We start from the raw sequence: 15723 nt of genomic DNA on the forward strand, positions 1-15723 counted from the left end.
AAACAGAGCAGATTAAACATAATCCAACATTTTCTTGGTATCTTTTACACTACAGAGGTCAATAAAAATTATGTATAAATAAGGGATTCCAGAACATCAGTACGACTGATAATGAGTTCTGTCTCACGTCAGAATCCAGCCGTCCTCTGTGTTATCAAGGAGTAGAAAGCTGCTTTCCTCTGCAGTGAGAGCTCTAAATAGCATGCTTCTCAGCTGCTCCCTGAGGTCAGCGGTCCGTTCCTGGCGCTGGCGGCAGCACACCGCCCAGGGGCCTTACAGCATGCCTATGAGGCAGCTTGGCTCCCTTTTCCGAGTGAAGTCCAGTCCCGGCCCGGACACCGTGCCCAGGGCCCTGGGTACTTCACTGCACTGCGGCTTGTCCTAGGTCACCCCCACCCCACCTGGCCACTACCTGGAACCAGACACCCAGACGGTCAGACGTGCGTCTAACAAACGCTGAAGAGTCAGGACTGAGAGCCCAGGGCTCCCCCGTAAGGAAAGGCTGACAGCATGGTTTTGTCTATTGGAGGCTTTTCTTCCTTCATGACTCCTGGTCATTTTCGAGGAGCTGTTGGGCAAGACTTCTAAATAAATCAGGTGTCAACGTATTACAGAAGGAAATAATATACTGGGTCCTTAAGGGAATATAAATTCAGGATGCACCTAGGGATACAATGCCATGGCATTTCATGGCAAAAGCAGTAAGATTGTCGAAAATTAAAAATTCAACATATGTTAAACGATAAAACTTGCAAGAATTATTAGGCTACATCAGCCTTTCTCAAGAGGGATTCTGAGAGAATCAAGTCCTAATCTCTAAGGCATCTCATCTCCTGTATGTAACCAAGTAACTTCTGTCTTCTGCTTCTAGAATGGTATCTGTGTAGACCATCCTTGGAAGAATTTAGAGAACAATCATGAAATGATTTGTTAGGTTCTGTGGTTCAGGTGAGGAAGGCTGGCTGAGAGCTAACAGACACCCTAACTGTCAGATCTGGAAGACTGTGATCACGAAGGCGCCAGAGAATCCACAAAGCTTAGTGGAAACACCCGTAAGTGAAGAACTTCCTAGTTCTTTTCATAGTTTACAGACTTCATGAAGTCTCAACGACATTCCCGGACGTGAAGAAAAGCGTTACAGCGACCGCTTTGCTGCAGCCGGCGCGCGTGCTGCCGGCACGTCCCCGGGCCCACGGGGAGAAGGCCCTTCCTCTGTCCTCGAACCCGAGCAGATCTACCCACTCACCAGCTGCAGCTGATAGAGCTGGTTCAACATCGTCATATGCTGAGGATTAATTGGCGAGGTTAATAGTGCAGGGTTGAGACCAATGTTTTTTGCTGCAAACTGCAAAAGCTGTGCTTGAACCTGTTAACAAAAAATGAACCATTAGACATGAATTCTCTATTCAAACATTTACTTGTCTGTGCAGTTTTTTGAGATTCAAAGCTGATTAAATGACAGTTATATTTGTCTCAGTGAACTTCAAAAGCCATTACAAAATTTACAGACATTTTAACATTAGTAGTTAACATGCTTTTGTGGATAATATGGAAGGAAGGAAGGAAGGAAGGGAGGGAGGGAGGGAGGTAAAGGCAGAAGGCAAGAAAGAGATTTCTTCCTCCAAATATTTTAGTTACGAATTAACTTTCTAAGGCTCTGGGTTACTCCTATCGGTAACTGATTTCACGTTCTGTCGAAATGAAGCTAAGTGGGCATCATTTAAGGGTGGGAGACGGCGAAGGCGTGGTCTCTGGGAGGAAGTTCGAGCCTCTTCAAAGGAGGCCAGTGCCTGCGTCTCACACAGGCGCCCGGACCAGTCCCCGCAGGAGCTCGGCAGATGGCACCGCGGCCACCTGACCGGAGGGCCTCGTTCCAGGGCAGGCAGGGACCCCTTCTCAAGTTGACACGCTCGGGAAGTGGTCTCCCCCTGCTCGTGGGACCAGCCATTCCTCTCGGGGGGGCCGGCTGCCCAGCCTCCCATGTGGCACGTGCACTGGTGTGGCCGGCCAGCCCTGACTGCGACGGTCAGCCTGCCTCCCTGCTCAACTGGCATTCACTGCCCTGAACCCGTCAGGGGCCTGGCACTGGCCAGCTCAGTGTTTTCCACGGTGTGCGCTGTACGCTTATCACAGTGTTTACGCAAGATGGTTTTAGGTAGAGCACGGAAGAGTATCTTTTACAGTCGTCTAACGTGTATTAGAAAAATGTTGCTTTTTCTCCTTATGACAGATATGTTCAGTTTTAAGAATAAATTTATCTAAATTAAGAAGGCAAGTCAACTTAAAGAAAACACATTATGTAACAGTCGTGGGAAGCACACAGATGAGTGACGTTCGGGACACGCTGGCTTGCTGAGTGTGCGGAAGGCTGCTCTCTGTCTCCAGGACCCGTCTCTGCTCCTGCGCCTTAGCTGGGGTGGCCATGTCACTAGGCTTGGGCAGTGGGACATAAGTGGAAGTGGTATGTCTCTCGTCTTCCCTCCTGTCATCGGGAAACGGCTGAGGCAGAGCTGCTACTTTCTGCTCTGTTGCTTGGGGGAGAATTACTTGTCTGTCAAGTCTGAGCATCTGTATTTCGGGGTCTCTTTGTTGTAGCAGCTTACAGTGTATCCTGTTTAATGAATTTTACTATTATTTTACCCAGATTTCAGCCATCTCAACTCAGTGCACAGATCTCTGGTCAAACAACTGTGGAGGAATAATTACTTCCAGCGAATTCTCCGATTTACCATTTTAATCTATTATTGAATATTCTTTTAAGGGGTAAGGACTGTAACACTGTAATTAAAAACTCAGTCCGAAGTCAAAAATTATGGAAATGTTCTAAAAGTAAACAATATGAAAAAAAGCTGATATTATGCTTTAGAGCTATGCGAAACAACAATATCCTTTTCCTTAATTCTATTTGCTCTTTTTTTTTAAAACGATCTAATACTAAAGAATAAACTTAACTAAAAAGTCTGTGATATAGACACTATTATATATTGTCACTTTTAGTTTGTCACTAAAGCATTACTCAGTCCTTCACTGCTTCTAAGAATTTTCTTTTACGTCCCAAGCAATTTCACTTTCCTCTCCCACCAATCTAGGAGAATTCAATGGGTTCATCTGAGTAATCTTCTCAAGACCAGGACAGAAGTCCCATCACTGGCATGTGTCACTGGCAACAGCACTCTGACGGGAGGAGGCCCAGCCCTGGCCTGTGGGGCGGGGGCCCTGGGGGAGCAGCTCTGGAAACGCCTCCCAGGGCAGGAGGGTGGGACGGACAGGGTAACACGGGCGGGCTGACTGGCTCTCAGTGTAGCGCGGACGCGGGTCTGACCTGAGGGGATAGAAACTGAGGCACTTGAGCACGGAGACTGGGCTGGGAGGAGCTCAGGGGCTGCACGGGCGGCTGTGGCGGCTGCTGCAAGGTCCTCGCTGGTGCTGCTCCGCTGCTGCCAAACATGCCCAGATTGCCACTCGGTGTCTGCAGGGAGGCGGAGGGCTCGTTACACAGTTGCCCGGGAGCAAGTGGGGGGCAAGGCTGCACCTGTTCCTGCTGCTCTCAACGTATACCAAAGGGGATGTTTAAGAAGCGCTGTCTAAACTGGGTACAGATGACAGAAGATCTGCCCGCGAAGCCTGCCTATGTCTTTAAATCACAGAAGCCGCCCACAGAACCAGTTTTAAGTGCCCCCCCACAAGGCCGTCGTGTTCCAGGAACCTGTAATTACACAGAGCCAGGCACAGGAGCGGCAGGCACAGCTGTGTGGGCACCGTCTGTGCTGGGGTAAAGGGCATCATGTGCGCGGACCACTAACCTGGGAGAACAGGACATTTTCCAAAAGGAAATATAATTATGATTTCAACAAACCTGAAATTGAATACATGAACAACTCCAGGCATATTTGTGTTTAACACATATATTTGTGTTAAATATAATAACTATATATTTGAGTGCTTCTTTCTACTCTCCTGACTGGGTATCTGACCCCCGGGGCCCGCCGGCCAGGCCGCTGACTTCCCGACAGCAGAAGAGCTGAAACTGGCACCGCAGCCCAGTGGGCAACAAGAGACGGCCAGGATCACGTGGATGGGGCGCCACTGAGAACTGCCGCCGGCCACCCCAAATCTCACAGCATCGCTGGAAGAGAAGGCTAAGAGCTGTGTGTATGTGAGCCTACCCTGGGAGAAAATCAAGAAGAGCAGTTCTGTGGACGGGAAGAGCGTGACGCGCTTTCGTATCATTTCATTCCAGGGGAGAGAAGTGACACGAAGCGGCCGTCGAGCAAAACCCCAGGTCCCTCCGTTCAGGGACGTCTGAGGGTGACTTTCACCTTCCCCAAGAGTGTCAAAGGCAGGGAACAATGCCAACATCACTCTCTGAAAACCACTGAGAACCTGCAAGAGACGTCACCTCTATCTCTGGGAAAAAGGGGAGAGTATGGTGTTTTCCTGCAGATCAATGCATTTAAGGTTTCGACTGTCAGGAGAGACAGGACGGCACTGCCTGGACCTGTGAACGCATCAGGCAGGTGAAGACTGCTCTGCGGTCCATGTCATTTCACTAGCAGTACTTTAGTACCAAGGGTGTTTTAGTTACATGTAAAAATAAATATAATTTTGAAGCATTTCCTATAACATGGTTAAATTTCAAGAACTGGATTCAATTCTTGACAGCAGTACATCACTTGAAAGGAAATCCTTACAATATTTCAGCTCCCTTTACATATTCAGTTCTATTCTCAAATGCAGGCATTAATTAAAAATAAGAAGGTTTGCGTGCCAAACACACTTTTTTTTTTTTTTTTTTTTTAAATTTTTATTTATTTATGGCTGTGTTGGGTCTTCGTTTCTGTGCGAGGGCTTTCTCTAGTTGTGGCAAGCGGGGGCCACTCTTCATCGCGGTGCGCAGGCCTCTCACTATTGCGGCCTCTCTTGTTGTGGAGCACAGGTTCCAGATGCGCAGGCTCAGAAATTGTGGCTCACGGGCCCAGCCGCTCTGCGGCATGTGGGATCTTCCCAGACCAGGGCTCGAACCCGTGTCCTCTGCATTGGCAGGCGGATTCTCAACCACTGCGCCACCAGGGAAGCCCCCAAACACACTTTCTTAAAGGCAAGCGAGAGAGACCACGGTGGCCCTCTACCAACTGCCTTACCTGTCTAGAAGAATTCAAGTTCTGCATGCCCAGCCCTGAGGCAATCCCGCCCAGGGCCTGATGAGGGAGTGCACTGTTGGAAAGGGGGAGCTTCAGGCTTGGTGAAGGCAAAAATGGTGAAGTCGTGGGCTCTTCCACGAGGCCGCCATCCTGATTGGGGAAAGAAAGCGTGAGCTGTGTGCAGTGCCCGTCCGCACACAAAGCACAAGTTTCCCGGGACACAGAAAGAGATGCGGATGAACAAAGAATTAAAAGATCAAAAATGTGTGGACAGGAAAATGGAGAAATGGTCAAAAGGAAGAGGGGAAAAAGAAAAAAGAGAAACAGGATTAAGATGCTGTTTTCATTTTAACAATTATTTTACAAACACATATCAGCTTATAATATTCTCATCACTACTGACCCTGCCTACGGGTAGGAATCAGGAGAGAGACAAACACTGTAAAAAGTCTTACTTGGAAAACACTTTACAACAATTTTCAAATAAAGAGGCTCCTTTTGAGAAGTTTATTAGCAAGGCTCTAGGTATACATTAGGTTGAAATCTGCTGATATTCAAATGTTTTTGACCTACAAACAGCGATTTCATATGGTTTAACCTAATAATAAGGTAAATTATAAAACAGACAAAAATCTTGTTATTATTATTTTTTTTTACATTTATTGGGTGCCAGGTCCTTTGTAAATTTATCTCATCTAACTTCACAACAAACCTGCAGCATTTTAAAAAATTTATCTATCTATCTATCTATTTATTTTTGGCTATCTATCTATCTATCTATCTATTTATTTTTGGCCATGCCATGTGGCATGCAGGATTCTTAGTTCCCTGACCAGGGAGCAAACTTGTGCCCCTTGCAATGGAAGTGCAGAGTTTTAACCACTGGACCACTAGGGAAGTCCCCAAACCTGTAGTATTATCTCACATTTTAAAGATACGGAAATAAGTCAGGGTCCCACACTTAGCAAATAAAAATACAGGGTGCGGAATTAAACTGGAATTTCAGATAAACTACTAATAACACCTTAGAATAAATATGGTCCAAAAACGACTCATTGTTGTCTGAAATTCCGATTTCTCTGGGCACAGGCGCGCCGGGCAAGGCGAGCTCGCCACTCCGTGGGGAGCTGGCAGAGGACACAGCTAATCTGAGAACAGACAAACTCTCATCTCTTCTCCTAGGAGCTTGCTTTTAGTCTGTTTGTTTGCTTTAAACTTGTCCTTTCTTGCTTCCATTTTTTTTTCAAGGATGAACATTTTGACTGATTTTAACGGGATGCTGTTTCCCCCCTGAGGTCACACCAACCTGGAGAGGGAGCGCCAAGCCTGACAATACTAAGGGGAATGAACTGGCGACTACACTTGTTGAAACATCTAAGGGGATTTTCCCACAGACCCCTGCGTGTTCTCTGAAGTAGCCTATCCAAGCAAGGGCCACGAGACGTGGGTGCCCGTGCCTAACCACTTCTAGACCCTTTTTCCTGAGATTAGACATGTAATACATCATTTCCAGTGGGAAGGACTGTGCATATAAAGTAAGACCGTAAAATGGAAATCTGATGGACCCTTGTCTTTGGACAAATTGAAGCAGCCAAGTTCACCTGCTAACATGAAAATCAGTTTTCAATTTCAGTATTTTTATTCCTAGTCCCATCATATGAAATATAACACAACCTCTTTTGAGTTAGACGTTCATATATATTAGAAAAATGGGTAAAAGTCACTTAAATATTATAGCCCAATAACTTTTTAATCCAACACAGTGAAAATGAAAAACACCTCTTGTTAAAAACAAACAAAAAGCCACCTAAACTCATACCTTGTCCAGGAAGGTGGGGCGGTCCACGGAAGACTCTTTGGAGATGGGTGGGCGGCAGCCAAGGGGCTTGGTGACCATCCCATTGTAGTCGGTCACTCCCAGTCCACGCTTGTCCACGTCCACCTTCTTTTCCAGCAGAGCGCCTGGGGCACAGCAGACAGAAGCAGCGCTTGAAACGTGACGCCTCGGGGCTCAGCTGCGCGTTCTGAGCACAGACGGGCACCAGCCTACGCCTCGGGGAAGGAGTTAAGACGCTCACCCCCCAGAACACAGGGGCCTTGGTTTGGCTCTGGCCGGGCCCGGGAGCCTGTGGTCTGGCCCCTGCGCCCCGTCCCTCGCAGCCATGCCGGCCACCTCTGCCACTGTGGCGCTAGGCCCTTCCTCTCCCCTGGGACTTGTCGCCTCTTTTTCCAAAGAGGGCCCTCCCCTGGCCGCCCCGCCTCACGGCCATCGATCTCCACCTGCTGAGTCCCTACTGGCTGTAAGGGCCTGTCCGAATGTCGGGGACACAACACAACGCAGACCAGACGGAGTCTGTCCTTGTGCTCTTCCGATTCAGAGGCTGGTGTTTGTTCCACTCCCTCTGACTCTGCGCCGCCTCACAGCTCTGAGGAGGCGGGACTAACCCCCTCCAGCTCACACCGATTCCCTCTGTCCTGGCAGCTTATACCACCCATTTGGCATTTGCATGTGATAATAAAGTTGATCCTCATTATTTGTGAATTCCGAGCTTGTGAATTCACCTACTTGCCAAAATATACTCGTAGCCCCCAAATCAATATTATGGCGCTTTTGGGTCACTTGTGGACGCGTGCGGCGGTGAAGAATTTGAGTCCCCGACACACACACTTCCCAGATCAGGCTCTCACAAAGCGACAGGTGTCCTTTTGTGGTGTATTTAGGGCCATCTCTGCTTTTGGTTGGTCATCGCAGTGGTCCCCATGGTCCCCAAGCCAATGTGCTGTCTAGTGTCCTAAGCGCAAGAAGGCCGCACGGTGCCTGCTTCGTTCAGCAGCTGCTGCAGCGGCGCTGCCCAGGCGGCCGAGTTCAGCTGATGAACAGGGCAGTGCAGCCGGAACAGGGACAGAAAGTCACCATCGTGTATAAGGCTGTGTGGGGGGAGCTAAAGTAATGTCTACAGTGTGAGATGAAGCTTCAGAAAAGATGGAAAGTGGCTCAATTTGTGGATTCACAAGATGATGACTTATTTAAAAAAAGGATAGCTCACGGCATTGGTGTGAGTCGAAAAGGGAACAAAATCTATGGTCACGGTATCCAGGGTCAGGAGGATGTTCAGCCCTTCGTAGCTAATGCTTTATTACAAAGAAATATGGCACATAACTATTTGTGAGAAATACATATTAAATACGGTGTCTTTAAACAGAAACACACATAAAACAAGGTTACGTGTTGACTGGTTGACAAAAATGCTGTGGCCAGAGGCTCAGACGATCTCAACCCTGTATGTCCCCGAGGAGCAAGGGTTTAGTACTTCCTGATTCAGTGTCTTCAGGGACTTTACAGGACATAAGGACCACGAATGATGAGAATCAGCTGTATTTTACGTGTAAACATTTAACATAATTGATATTATTTTTAAAGCAATTCCAGAACTAGGGTTGCTTGTTCCTTGACAGTAACTCTCGTCTCTCAGCCAGCAGGCGATGCTCCTGTGGGGCCCTGAGCAAGCCCTGCCGGGCGCGGCACAATAACAGCTGACTCAGCGCCCAACGAGGTGGGCACGTGGTCCCAGTGCCTTTCTCCAAGAGGGTCACTATCTCCCCCCCTCAAAATAGATGGAGATAGAAAAAATTCATCTATTTGTTGCAAAAATGAAAAAAAAAAAAAAACCCCAACAAACAGAAAAAGCAAACGCGGTTCAATGTGGTGTTTGGCCATTTGTCCCCAGCGCCCACCAGTCCTGAGGGACTGGCCCCGTGGCAGGTGCACATCCTGTGGGTGGTCCTGTCTCCCCAGCACGTATTCAACCATTAACCCACGACTCTGAACATCAAAACTCACAAACTGGTACCTTTAAAAAAAAGTGTGCTTTAGATATGTCATCTTACTTACTCATGGCCTGGTCAAGATTCATATTGTTACTCTTCAAGGCCTCTTCAGCTGGCTCTCTCTGTGGAGGGAAACAGAGTTTTCACTAGGACTGCGTGTTAACAAAAGCAAAAGCTTGTAAAGAGCTCTATCACTATTAACTCAGGGAAGTGATTGATATTAACCTAATATTGTTAGGTTTTGGAACTAGAAATACTTTTCTTCCTTGTGGTTAGAGATAAATATCTTCTAAATAAAAAATACTTGTAATAAGAAAATGTACTGAATTGATTTTTAGAGGGAAGAACTTGTATTTCACACTTTAAACCCCAAATGTCCAGTGCCAGGAGAGTCTTGTTTCTGACTCTGTGGTTCAGCAGGGTGAAACCTCTCCCAGGGCAGCTGCAGGAAGTAATGGTAAGAGTCAGATTCTAGGCTCTGCTGTAAACTACTTTTCACTAAAAAATGTAAAAACAACATGACACAAAACACGTAGGTTCATTTTGATAATTATCTCTCTGATTGAAACAGACTAGTCTCGGTGGAGGCCGAAACCAAGCTGGGCATGGTGTTGAAGCACTGCAGGGCCAGTGTGGGCCTATCACCTCACCCGTGGGGAGGCTGGGCCCCCGGCCGCGCCCGCACAGGGTCAGGGGCCTGCGCCCCACGTGAAGTATGTGGTCCCCTGCTCCAGTCTGGGGCCACTCTAGACACATCCTTTAGGGACATCTGCAGCAATCAAAAGGTAAACACTCATTTGAATAAAGATTTGGAAAGAAGACATTTGAAGGGGCTAGGTGGCAGATATTGAAGGGGCTACGTGGCAGATACAGGAGGTACTGCTCACGGTCTGAACTCCTGCCACTGGCTCTTAGGCACTGAAGAGACCGGGAGGCATTTTCAGAAGAAGACCCTAAGATTTCCAACTCTCCCTACACACGATCTGAAACTCAGGAAGCAAATAGTTCTGGTTAGGATTCTTTATCTGGACACGAGGCTTTAGTACTTTATACCAAGTTTTCTCTTGAGATCTTGGTCAATGTACTGCATAAACGAATGAAACTCACTTTTAATTATAGATGAAAAGAAAATATAAAACTGTATAAACCAATGAAAATTAAAAACCCCACATCATTTTTTATTCTAGGAAAAGGTTCTCACACCTTTCTTGATAGAAATGATGTGGATCTTTGCTGCAGTTCAAAGCAATGATCCCTAAGCAGAAGCGCCCAGGTGAAAGGGGAATTTACGAGTTAGGTTTTGCCAACAATCTCATCCCCCAAGTCTTCCTTCCGTGTTACACATGACAAAGGTGGGCAGGACACAACAGGGCCATGCAGGGCAGGACACATGGCGGGAGGAGTAAAGTAAGACGCCAGTCACCGGGAAGCCCATGTCTGTGAGTTGTTTGATCAGCCGGGTCATGATCCAGGCCTCGTCCTGCTTGCCAGATGTTTTCATGCCCTAGAACCAAGTGTGGGAAGGAGAAAGGCCATGAGCCACGCTTTAATGCATTTCTTCCAGAAATGGGAGATGCCTAAAATTCGTGTCAATTTACACGTCACAGTGTCTCTGCTACCACTGAGCAATGCTGTGCTCCACATTGCCCCGACAGCATTTGGCGGCTCGTGCTAGGAAACGCTTCAGGGTGCTTCTGAGGTTGGCATATGTGTGCCATTTATGGACTTAAAAAAGCAAGGTAATTATTTCTTCTCCCCAGAGAATGAATTTAGTTCATCACAAATATGTACCGCTTCCATTATCAAATAATCATAATAAGTGCTCCCTTGAACACGACCCTATAATAACCATATGAAGTTTACTAAAAATTACATAGCTTTTGCCTTTTTATAAGCTTTATTCTAAAAGATGACAAAATACAGGGTGTTCGTTCCAACAGAAAAGACAAGATGAAAGGGACCAAAAAAACCTATTAATTTTGTTAATTATTCATCGCTTATGGCCTGTAGGGTGGAGAAAAAAAAAAGTGGGGAAATGGCGGTGAGGGAGAGGATGAAGACAAAAGGAGGGAGTCCAGCGGAAAGGAAAGGGCAGCGAGACGGAGAGGGGGCAGCAGGGCACCGCGGAAGGGCTGAGCGTCAAGATGTGGCCCCTCAAGGATCTCCTGCTCTTCTGCAACGCGGGGGATCTAACAGTGCGTTACTACCATATACAAAGGATTCTTCACAGTGCTTTCAAAACTGAGCCTGCGGGCTTCCCTGGTGGCACAGTGATCGAGAGTCTGCCTGCCAATGCAGGGGACACGGGTTTGAGCCCTGGGAAGGGGAAGATTCCACATGCCGCGGAGCAACTAAGCCCGTGAGCCACAACTACTGAGCCTGCGCCCCGCAACAAGAGGCTGCGACAGTGAAAGGCCGCACACCGCGATGAAGAGTGGCCCCCGCTCGCCGCAACTATAGAAAGCCCTCGCACAGAAACGAAGACCCAACACAGCCAAAAAAAAAAAAAAAAAAAAAAAAAGTACAATTGGCAGTGATGAAGTTAAGGCTGGGAAAAGAATGTGTCATTAATGAATGAATTTATTAATTAGTAAGTCATTTAAAAAAAAAAAAAAACTGAGCCTGCCACAATCACAGGACGGAGCATGTGGGGTGACTGTAAACTAACACGCTCACTCTCCTCAAGGAAGTGGCTTCTCTAGAGGTGATTTTAATCATTACTCTGCGGCCAGAGCCAGGTTTGCCAAGAATATACAATATTTAAACTGATCAATTTGGTGTTTCTGGTCCCATCATTAACAGGATTATTTGCCAGCCTGATTGTGAAAAGACTTAATTTGAAGTCTGCAATCATTTCTACTCTTTATGAGCAAAAAGCCGTGGTTTTAGTTTCTGGGTTCTGCTTACTGCTAATTGAATGGTTTTCAAATTGAAAAATTTTTGAACGGATAATACATTCACATGATTCAAAAGCAGAAAAAAGGGGCACATGGAAGCATCTTCTTCCCGCCCCATGGCCCGTCCGCTGAGTTCTTCTCTCCTTACTCATCCTTCCAGAGAATTTTAAATTCAACAGAGGCCATTACGAGTACGTGTGTGCCTCACACTCACACACCCATTTTCTCTTCTCTTCCCCTACCCCCCAAAAGCGGGGTTGTGCTATACAGATTCTCTTTATCTTGCCTTTCACTTAGCAATATATTTCGTTGATCTTTTCATATCAATGTTTAGTTTCTTTAAAAAAAACTTTAGTTTTTCATAATACGGATGTAGCATAATTTAACTAGTTACCCCATCAATGTGCATTTAAGTTACTATTTTTTTGCTGTCCCTTGACAAGCAGAAGGGCTGTGTCAAAGTGCTGACGCATCTGTAATTTTGACAGATGACGCCACACTGCCCTCCATTTTGGGTTACACTAGTTTACATTTCCACCAGCAACGTACGAGAGTGCTGGTTTTCCTACAGCTTTGCGAAGACAGTGTGTTTTGGATTTCTGCTGGGCTGAGAGATGAAAAATGGCATTTCTTTATGTTGTTTTAAATTGAATTCTCTTTCTGCAAGTTGAATATCCTTTGACACGTTTAACAGCGACTTGTGTTCCTTTTCTATGGATTGCCTGCTTACATTCTTCACTATTTGTCTACTGGATTACTGGTGGGGTTTTTTTAAAAAAAACAGTTTCTAGGATCTTTCTCTATTTATCAGGAAGGTGAGTCTTCTCTATGACTTACAAATATTTTTTTCCAGTTTGTTATATTTGTCTTTTGACTTTGATGATGAAATTTTCTATCAGGTATAGTTTTTATGTTTACTGAAGTTTATAAGCCTTTCATTCCATGGCTTTTAGATTTTGGTCATAGTTAGAAAGGCCTCTTCCTCGCCAAGATAGTTTTCAGAATTCTCTTACATTTTTCTCTTTCATATTTGAATTTGTGATCTACTTGGAAGCTGTCTTGGTGCGCATCTGTGCTGTGAACCTCACTTGATTTCTTCCAGAGGCTGTGCATCTGGGTGCAGAGAACAGAGTCCCTGGGGAGTTCTCACACTTCCTGCTGCCAGGACCCCATTACCTCTCTTAAAAACTGAGGATCCTAAAGAAGTTTTGTTTATATGGGTTGTATTTATTGATATTTACTGTATTAGAAATTAAAACTGAGAAATTTTAAAAACTGTATTAATTTGTTTAAAGATAACCATAACAAAGACATTATATGTTAATATAACAATGTTTTGTAATGGAAAATAATTATATTTTCTAAAACAAACATTTTTAGTGAGAAGAGTGGCACTGTCGTAGCTGACTGAACATCTCTCTACTGTCTGGCTTCGCAGAAGCAGCGGGACTCACCCACCTGTCCCTGCCTTTGCTCTGCGGTGACAGCAACGGCACGTAGTCTCGGGAAAACCCCATTCTACGCTCGGCAGAGACCCCCTGAGAGGGCCTCAGGACCACCAGGGTCCTGAGAGCACTTTGAGAACCTCAGATCTCTCTGTCACTGTTACCTGGAGATACCACCTTGAAACTGAATGTTTTTAAGTACCACCACTGATTTTTAGAGTTTATTTCCTTTAGTGTCGCACGCACCTTTTGGAGTCCTTTTTTGGGGGCGTTCCCCCAGGAACTGCAGGAAGAGGTGCTTTCTTGGGAAGCGGTGTTGTTCCACATGCCCCCGTCCTCGTCTTCCCACTGACCGGCACCGAGGTTCGCATCGTCCCCGCCGCTGCCCCAGCCTTCTTGCATAGATTTTGAAGCTAGAAAGAGAGGGAACACGAACGTATCAGACTCACCATTCCCAAAGCAGACAAGGGTGCCCTATCACATCATTTAGGGGGAGGCAGGACAAAAGGGGTGTACATAACCTACCTTTTACTACTTTGTTTCCCTTAGACCTAAGAATTTAATTTTCTACTAGAAATGTAATATACATGTATATGTGTACCTATTTTTTTTCTTCAAACTTCAGCTATTTGTAGCCTGTGCTGTTCCAAACTCCTTTAACCAACTAGAGGTCATTTCGAAGCATGGACATTCTAACAGTAAATCCTGGGGCTACCGAAGGTGGCAGCCTCTGCGTGATGTGGAACGGCTGGTAAAACGCAGAGTCCTGAAAAGCGTCACTATCCTGCCTGTCATGTAGTGTGTCACGTGGACCAGTGTTCCCCCAGCGTGACCAGACCCGAGTCGCCAGGGGATCAGGAGAAATGCAGCGGTCTGTGGTTGGGCTCAACAGGTCTGCGCTTTTGACAAGCTCCCAGGAGATGCTCCCAGAATGACAGGATGCAGACAGCTGAGGCTATAGGCAGAGGGAGCTACAAGCTGAACACTGAGTTTCAATTTCAGGATATTATTTTTCTCCTTTCTTAAAATACAAAGCAATTCTTGGTATAAAAGTTACCCCAAATTTTCACTTGCTGGGGAATCTGAAGAAGGACAAAGATCAGGTGACAGTACTGTTAGCTAGTGTCTGTAAGACGATGAATACATGAGGCTTACAAGGTGGCCAGGCATATAATTAGGCCTCCAAGGACAAATTATAAAAACAAATATACTACCTCAGCGCCTGAATCTAAATACCCAGGAGCTCCCCATCCTTTAGATGTATAACGAGAAGTAATATAAATGAAATAAATAATCCAGCAGAATGGTTGGTATACAGAGCATACTATCCAGTGTTAACAAAGTAACAAAATACTAAAACAATAAAGTTTCATTTTAAGATCGGAGACATTTAATGATGTCCAAAAAAAAAATAAAACCGAGCTTCTGCAGCCATGTGAACAATTAATTTTAATACCAGACTTAAATCAGCAAATATATTCATGCTCTTGTCATAAGTATCACATTGCAAAACAGCCACACATTACGGGATTCCACTTGGTAAACATGATCTGGACATTGTAAGGATGTACATTTTTATATGTATACTTACTATACTTTCAGATAATGGGAGGAAAACAGCATGGTTTTTCTTTTTAAGAAAAGAAAAAAAGAGAGAAAAAGCATAAACCTGGAGAATCTAAAGCAGAATTTTGTTTACTTGAAAGCTAAGCAAGTGTCAGACTGCTGTTAAGTAATGTATGTTTCAAAACCTAATCTCAAAAAGAAAACTGGCCTGCCTTATCCACCTTGCTCAGTGAAACAGCAAGTTTAAATAGTTTGAATGGCAGGTAGGCGAACACTGCTGAAGAAGCGTGGAGGCTAGTGACCATCGAGCAGCTAAGCTTTATTGCTCTGATCCTTGTATTTATTTTTCTGTAAAAAGGAGAACATGGACTTCTCTTAAAAGCTCCCTTGTGTTCATGTATCAGACAGGGTAATATTTCTTTATAGTTTTAGTTTAATGTTAGACTTAAAAATGAGGAGAGCGTCCTGAAACACTAATTCTTAAAATTCAATGAGAAGTACCCCTCTAAACAGACTACCTGGGTCCATCTCGAACCGGCCAACCCAGGGCAGGCAGGCAGCGCGGCTCACCTGGTTTGCACAGGGTTGGGGCGGCCGCGGGGGCGCCGGCTCTTCCAAATGTCACCGCCGGCTCGGTGGGCTGGTCCCCCCATCCGCTGCCGCTGCTGGGCGGCTTGCCCCATGCTGCTGTGCCGTTATCAACCAGGGTAGAAGGGGAGGATGGCTCTCCCCAAGAGTTTTCAGCCTTTGAATGAACATTAGGCATTTCTCCCCAGCCTGACGAAACTGAAAAGGGCACCAGGGGAGAGAGAAAACAATAAAAATGAAACAGAGAAAGTAAAAATG

At 45.8% G+C, this 15723-nt stretch overlaps 1 protein-coding gene across 6 annotated transcripts in view; it reads right to left on the reverse strand.

Moving 5' to 3' along the window:
* TNRC6C (trinucleotide repeat containing adaptor 6C) overlaps nt 1-15723 on the reverse strand; it is a 131068-nt gene that overhangs the window by 19208 nt on the left and 96137 nt on the right. For 3 of the 6 annotated variants that reach the window (XM_057536015.1, XM_057536012.1, XM_057536009.1), the window contains exons 6-13: nt 15448-15663; nt 13558-13724; nt 10393-10473; nt 9034-9091; nt 6961-7103; nt 5142-5315; nt 3323-3469; nt 1247-1366 (exon numbers count right to left, since the gene is read on the reverse strand). In XM_057536015.1, coding sequence (XP_057391998.1) covers nt 1247-1366; nt 3323-3469; nt 5142-5315; nt 6961-7103; nt 9034-9091; nt 10393-10473; nt 13558-13724; nt 15448-15663 — 1106 coding nt within the window. The remainder of the gene's footprint in view (nt 1-1246; nt 1367-3322; nt 3470-5141; nt 5316-6960; nt 7104-9033; nt 9092-10392; nt 10474-13557; nt 13725-15447; nt 15664-15723) is intronic. The other 3 variants (XM_057536014.1, XM_057536010.1, XM_057536011.1) reach the window with 2 other exon arrangements.

This window comes from Balaenoptera acutorostrata, chromosome 20 (assembly GCF_949987535.1).
Source record: "Balaenoptera acutorostrata chromosome 20, mBalAcu1.1, whole genome shotgun sequence".
Taxonomy (NCBI): domain Eukaryota; kingdom Metazoa; phylum Chordata; class Mammalia; order Artiodactyla; family Balaenopteridae; genus Balaenoptera; species Balaenoptera acutorostrata.